Source organism: Microtus ochrogaster, unplaced genomic scaffold (genome assembly GCF_000317375.1).
Source record: "Microtus ochrogaster isolate Prairie Vole_2 unplaced genomic scaffold, MicOch1.0 UNK3, whole genome shotgun sequence".
Lineage (NCBI taxonomy): Eukaryota > Metazoa > Chordata > Mammalia > Rodentia > Cricetidae > Microtus > Microtus ochrogaster.
This window is the reverse complement of record NW_004949101.1, coordinates 16,438,609-16,445,514: the sequence shown is the minus strand read 5'-3', so window position 1 is coordinate 16,445,514 and position 6,906 is coordinate 16,438,609. Positions and strand designations below refer to the sequence as shown.

Genomic DNA, 6,906 nt, shown 5'->3' with positions numbered 1-6,906 from the left:
CATAATACCCCAGACAAGAGTAGAAACATACATATAGTATAGTAAAAATAACTTTAAATTTGTATCAATAAACCAAAGTCCATACCAGTGTAGAATATTTTGAGATTAATAGTTGTTTTTTGGTTTAAGCTGAGCATTTATAATTGATACTAAGTACCTGTGTAGGTTATTTGGGAACTGGGGATGAGGAAAGAAAAGTCCACCTACAGTAATCCTGTTCAGCTTCAACTCTTGAGCACTAGAATTACATGCTTGTGCCACCATACCTAGCTTAAAATTTGTTTTAGCTGTGTGTAAAAATATTCCTGTTTACAGAGATCTGTGTGATGTTTTGACTCATGTATCCATTGTATGTTTAAATCATTAATGTTTGTTAGCATGTCTACTCAAATTAATTTCTCTCTGGTGAAAACCTGCAAAATCTTTTAGGGCTGGGGATACATCTAGGTGGTGTGGTGTTCACATTACAGTATCTGAGACCCTGGGTTGGATCTCCTGGCTATCCCCACCCCCAAACAGATTTATTACCTGTATCTAGTTATTTGAAAATCTTATGTTCCTTCTCTCTTCTGGAGCTGCTTTTATTATTATTATTATTATTTTATTTTTATTTTATTTTTTTGACATGGGGTCTCATGAAGTACTAGCTGGCCTGGAACTCGACATGTAATCATGCTGGTCTTGAACTTGCAATGATTCCCCTGCCTTTGCCTCCCGAGTTCTTTTGTTTTAAAGTGTCCGTTTTTTGTTCTTGTCTCCAGTTGTTCAGTCTTTTTCTCTTTCCTTTCCCTACAAGACAGACGTGCTGCGTTCACTTTCTACTCCTTTCCTCCTTGATGTCCTTTGTTGAAATTGTGTAAGTATTTTAGATCTTAAAGTTAGCATGCATTTGTTCCTCTGCTTATAGCTAATGGGTAAAAGTCTTTCTTACAGCTCCTGGAAATGTAAAATTATGCTGTTGTGATTAATATAAATCAGAGACTTTGACTAGCAGTCCTTGTGTGTGAATTTTGTTTTGAATTCCTGTTTGAAAGCTGGTTGACTAGCTAACACTTTTAAATCTTTCCCTTTCTTTTTTGGAGCCTATGTTCCTGTGTCTTCTAATACTCATGTTACTGATGAAGAGCACTGCTTACCTTTGTATAATTTATGCCTATTCCTAGGAACTTTGGTTCTTACGGTTTTCTGAAATTTCAGTAAGATTTCTTTGCTTGGGACTGGAGAGATGGCTCAGTGTTTAGGAGCACTGGCTGCTTTCCCAGAGGACCCAGATCCAATTCCCAGCAACTACATGGTAGCTCACAACTGTCTGTAACTCCAGTTCCAGGGAATCTGACACCTTCATACCAAATGCTCATAAAATAAAGTTAAATAAATATTTAAAAATATTTCTTTACTTATTTTTCTTTTTTTTTGTTTTGTTTTGTTTTGTTTTGTTTTGTTTTGTTTTTTCGAGACAGGGTTTCTCTGTAGCTTTGGAGCCTGTCCTGGAACTAGCTCTTGTAGACCAGGCTGGTCTTGAACTCACAGAGATCCTCCTGCCTCTGCCTCCTGAGTGCTGGGATTAAAGGCGTGCACCCCAACCCCCAACTTCTTTATTTTTTTGAGACAAGGTCTAACTGTGGAGCACTAGGTGGCTTAAAACTCACATCTTTCCAGCTCCTATTCATCACTTTTACACAAACTTATAAGTATCTGATTCTGTTTACTTTTGAAAATCATGCATTAATTCTTGTAGTTTTGGCAGTTTTTAGTTTCTAATTTTTTCACAGATGAGATCACATTATATGTCTGAAGATGTTTACTATTCATTATTCCTGCAACTTTCTTCAGATACTTTCTCGTTTTTGTGGCACTTGTTTCCTTTTGGTGATTCATCCTTAGGTGAGAATTGCTGTTGATCTGTAAATGGCTGTAGATTCTGTTTATTGTCTCCTGGGATGGGGTATAGTGGAGAGATGGGTGGAAGCTGTCCTTCCTTGGTATGGCATCAGCCAAGTGGATGCCATCCTGACTCTGTGTCTCTGATCTATGTATTCAGGGAAAAGATTGTTTACCTTTGTGAGGGTGAGAAGTAGTCTTGGTCGAGTTGCTCCAAGTCTGTTTCCTGACCATATCCCATATCAGCATGACTGCTGAAACTTGTCCCTGTGCCATCCTTGGCAGCCACTCCGTCTGCTGCTTGGGTAGAGCACCCCTGTGTGCTTGCCACCTTCACAGCTGTTTCCAGAGCTTTATTAGCGTTCCTGTTGGTTCAGAACAGACACTGACTAGATTTTTGTGCGTGTTCCAGAGTTATTTTAGGGGAGAATGTTAATAAACTTAAGCCTTCATTAGTCATTTCTAGATTTAGGTTTGGGAAGGCACATCTATGTTCAGCCTAAAACCTATGGAAGCCAGAAGAGGATATCATATCCCCTGGAACTGTAGTTAAATGTGGTTGTGAGCCACCAAAGGACTCTCCGCCCCCTATTTGATTTTAAAGTGTTTTTTGGCAGCAGATAGCTTGGACTTAAAGTCCCTTGAAACCTTTTATTTTTAAGCTGCCAGTATTTTCCTTTTTTTGGCTTCCCAGAGAATGAACCTAGGGCCTGATGTATATATAGTAGATTAAGTACTCTATCCCTAAGCTGTACGACTAGCCCAGAATAGCACTGAGAGGAACTGACCCTGGAGAGTCTTAGGTCGGGCTGGACCTTTCCGAGCTCTGTAGTCTGAGCTCTCCTTCCTTTGAGCTGGAGGAAGGCTGAAGATTTTGTTTCAGTCTTTGTTTTTCAGGGTTGAAACTTGTTAGCTTTTAAGTATTTCACAGTATAGTTTGGGCATACAGAAATGTTAGTTTGTCCTGATACTTTGATATTTTTGATTCACATTTCTTTTTCCCAAACCTTTTAGTTCAGAATTTTATTTCTTAGAAACCATAGCCTATGGAATAAGTTGCTAGTCAAGTAAATATAAACTTTTATTTTTAGAAAAAGGTGTTTTTACTTTTTTTTTCTTTCCCATTTAGATTTTCCATGGTTTGGCTTGGATATTGGTGGAACCCTAGTAAAGCTGGTTTATTTTGAACCTAAAGACATCACTGCTGAAGAAGAAAAGGAGGAAGTGGAGAGTCTGAAAAGCATTCGCAAGTACCTGACCTCCAATGTGGCTTATGGATCCACAGGAATCCGGGACGTGCACCTTGAGCTGAAGGACCTGACTCTGTGTGGACGCAAAGGCAATCTGCACTTTATACGCTTTCCCACTCATGACATGCCTGCTTTTATTCAAATGGGCAAAGATAAAAACTTCTCGAGTCTCCACACTGTCTTTTGTGCCACTGGAGGCGGATCATACAAATTTGAGCAGGATTTTCTCACAGTATGCATTTTTAAGCTTATATACAATTTATTGAAATTTGATTATTTAAAATGATGCCAATTACAAGTGGTAGAATCACTTCCATTTTATAATGGAGCTTGACTATTCTTGAGGGAAATGAACATTATATAAACTAGTGACAGTCAGTAGTTGATCTCGCGCTTGTTGGGTAGTGTGCTTCTTACCTGGTTAAAATATGTTGATGTATATCAGCATAGCATTTTACCATTTCTTTAGAATGAAAACTTTGACTATGGTATAAGCACAATAAGAGTCTATGAGGAATATCATAATTACATTTTATTAAGGAGTTTAAAAAACTGAAAAATTTAGTCCTGGGCTAGGGAGATGGATCAGTCAGTAAAATGTTTGGAGGACCTGAGTTCATTCTTCAGAACCCACATAAAAAGACTGCATGGGCTGGAAAGGTAGCTCAGCAAGGACCTAAGTTCAGTTCCCATACCCATGTCAAAACAGCCCATAACTGCCTGCACTTTCAGTGTTAGGGTATATGATAGCATCTGTGGTCTTCTTGGAAATACATACACAAAGCCATAAATAAAAATTTACTTGGTTTTGGTGGTCTACGCCTTTAATCTCAACAGTACTCATGAGTCAGAGGCAAGTGGATTTCTTCTGAGTTTGACGAGAGCCTCAGGTCAGTCAAATGGAAATAAAATAACAATAAAACTGGGTATTGCCCCAGCACTATGGAGGCAGAGACAAGTGGATCCCTGGGGCTCATTGGTAGCTTTCATGGAAAACTCCAGGCTAATGAAGGCTCAAGAAAAAAGTAGATGTCACCTGAGGAATAACATCTCAGGTTGTCTTCTGATCTCCACAGGGCCACAAAACTACTTCCAACCTGTGTACCACATAGTTTCTCTTCTGCCACCTCAGTTAGTTTCCAGCATGTCTAGTTAAAAGTATTTTTGGGAGTATGGGGGGCTGGAGAGATGACTGATTAGTTAAGAGCACTGGCTGCTCCTCTGGAGTACCCAGGTTTGATTCCTAGCACCCACATGGTGGCTCATAACAGTTTACTGTGTGTAACTCCAGTTTCAAGGTATCCTAGTATATACATATAGTATATATACATGCAGGCAAAGCCTTGTACACATAAAATTTTAAAGTACCGGGCAGTGGTGGCACATACCTTTAATCAGCACTTAGGACAGCTAGAGTCCTAAGTCACATAGAGAAGCACTGTTTCAAAAAACAAGATTGTTAAAAGTTCTTTTCAGGCATTAGAACTGCCGGCAGAGCTGTTGTGCACAAACTAGGCAAATACAATCCTAGCCTCTGCTCTTCTTGCCAGCCAAGTTTTTCAACCAATCTAAACTCCTAAGGCCAGGAGAGCACTGAGCATTAGGTTTTGCTTTCCTTTAGTGAACACTTGAGGTCTTGAGGCTAGATCTTTTGTGGGTCAGTGTGGTGAAGGTGTGAGCACTAACAAATGAATTGCTCAATACCGCAGCTTTCAGAGGCAGTGCATGCAGAGTTAAAATGTCTTCACTAACCTGTTTTCGTGCTACCAAATGAGAATATTTGACAGAGGGAGGTTTTCCCTTTGTCTCTGTCAACACAAAGCGTAGCTCTTGCTTCATAGGAATTAAGTTTATTCTGAACCAAATAAAAGTAGCCAGTCTTGGCAACACAAATTTGGACTGCTCTGAACAGCATGAATGACATCTTTTTTGTGGGAGAGGTTACAGAGCAAAAGGAAGCCATAAGGCAGTGCCTTTCAAAAAACATTGGTGAAGACATCAGGTTGGCAGGTGCTAATAAGTTTTAGATGTTGTCTAATGACTTTTTTAAGTTTAAGCTAGTGGTCTACTAATACATTCCAAAGATTTTAGCTGATAGTCTAAAAGGATGTTAAGTATAAAAATTGGTGGTGGCTATTGAGAGTACTAACGACCAGTTAAGAACTAACCAGTTAGTCGGTATGCAGACTCGCCAACATGTACCTGGTTTTTCCAGGGAACTTGAGTTTATACTGTTTTATGTCTCACTCTTTCCCCCTATGTGTCACTACATACTTTATGGCCTTGCCCTTTTCTGATTCTCTCCTCATCCCCCAACTGGCTGTTGTAATCCTAGCAGAAATGACATTCACTAGCTAATAAGGTTTTATACTCTTTTTTTTTTTTTTTTTGTTTCAAGACAAGGTTTCTCTGTATAGCTTTGGAGCCTGTCCTGGAACTTGTTCTGTAGGCCAGGCTGGCCTTGAATTCAGAGAGATCCGCCTGTCTCTGCCTCCCAAGTGCTGGGATTAAAGGCGTGTGTGCCACCATGTCTGGCAGGTTTTATATTCTTCCCTTGATTTTTCTTGTTTATTGGTTTTCAGTGGTTTCTTTTCTATCTATGAATTCAGGTAAGGAGTGGAATAGCAAGTGCTCCTTTATGAGAGTCTCCCAGTGGACTCTCGGTCATAACTATTAGGTAGGTGGAAAAGATTTCTGTTTCCAAGATGCTGTAGAGGCCCCATTGCAACAAATATTTGAAAATCATTCAGGCCATGAACAGAGTCTCAGTTGTGTGAGGATTCAAGGGAAGAGTACAGACTGGACTACATATCCTGTTTATTTGTTTAGTTTTTTTGTTGGTTTTGTTTTTTTGTTATTTTTCAAGACAGGGTTCCTTTATATAAAAGCCCTTGCTGTTATGGAACTTGCTTTGTAGACTAGGCTGGCCTCAGACTCACAGATATCTGCCTGCCTCTGCCTTCCAAGTGCTGGGATTAAAGGCTTGAACCACCGCTTCCTGGCCTGGACTATGCATTTTTTTAGGAATAGGTTCTTAGACATTGATGCAGACATACTCAATAAAATACTGGTAAACCGAATCCAAGAACACATCAGAAAAATCATTGACCATGATCAAGTCAGCTTCATCCCAGAGATGCAGGGATGGTTCAAATTTGTCAGTGTAATCCACCATATAAACAAACTGGGGGAAGGAAAAAACCCCACATGATCATCTCATTAGATGCTGAAAAAGCCATTGACAAAATACATCTCTTCATGATATCTTCAAGGTCTTGGAGATAGCAGGGATACAATGAACTTTCCTAAACACAATAAAGACAATATACAGCAAGCCAATAGCCAATATCAAACTAAATGGATTAAGCCATGGTCTCAACTACATCTCTGTTTTCACTGTCTCTTTCAGCAGTGGTCCTATGTTCTGCTGGTCACCTGTGACTTGGCACACAGCCCCACAGTTGCAGTGGTTTGGATGGAGACTCTTTGGGTCTGTGGGAACCAGAGTTTGTCTTGGCAGTCCATCCTCCTGTTTCCTTCCCCCAGATCTGCTCTAAAAGCACATATAAATGCCACACATCCATGGGCAGGCGTGCTTTTATGTTTCCTTCAGTGTACAGATGTCTTTTTTAAGTGAAATTTAAAATTTTTCTGTTGGTTGCCAGAGATAGTGGCTCATACCTGTAGTCGCAGCACTTAGCAAGTGGGGGCAAGAGGATTTGGGACCAGCTTAGGTTACAGTGAGACTTTGGTTCAGAAAACCATATTAAAAAAA

At 39.8% G+C, this 6,906-nt stretch overlaps 1 protein-coding gene across 1 annotated transcript in view; it reads left to right on the top strand.

The window, feature by feature from the left end:
- The window catches only part of Pank2 (pantothenate kinase 2), a 44,756-nt gene that overhangs the window by 21,115 nt on the left and 16,735 nt on the right, over nt 1-6,906 (top strand). The window contains exon 2 of the mRNA XM_026788507.1: nt 3,011-3,363. Within this exon, the coding sequence (XP_026644308.1) occupies nt 3,011-3,363 (353 nt within the window). The remainder of the gene's footprint in view (nt 1-3,010; nt 3,364-6,906) is intronic.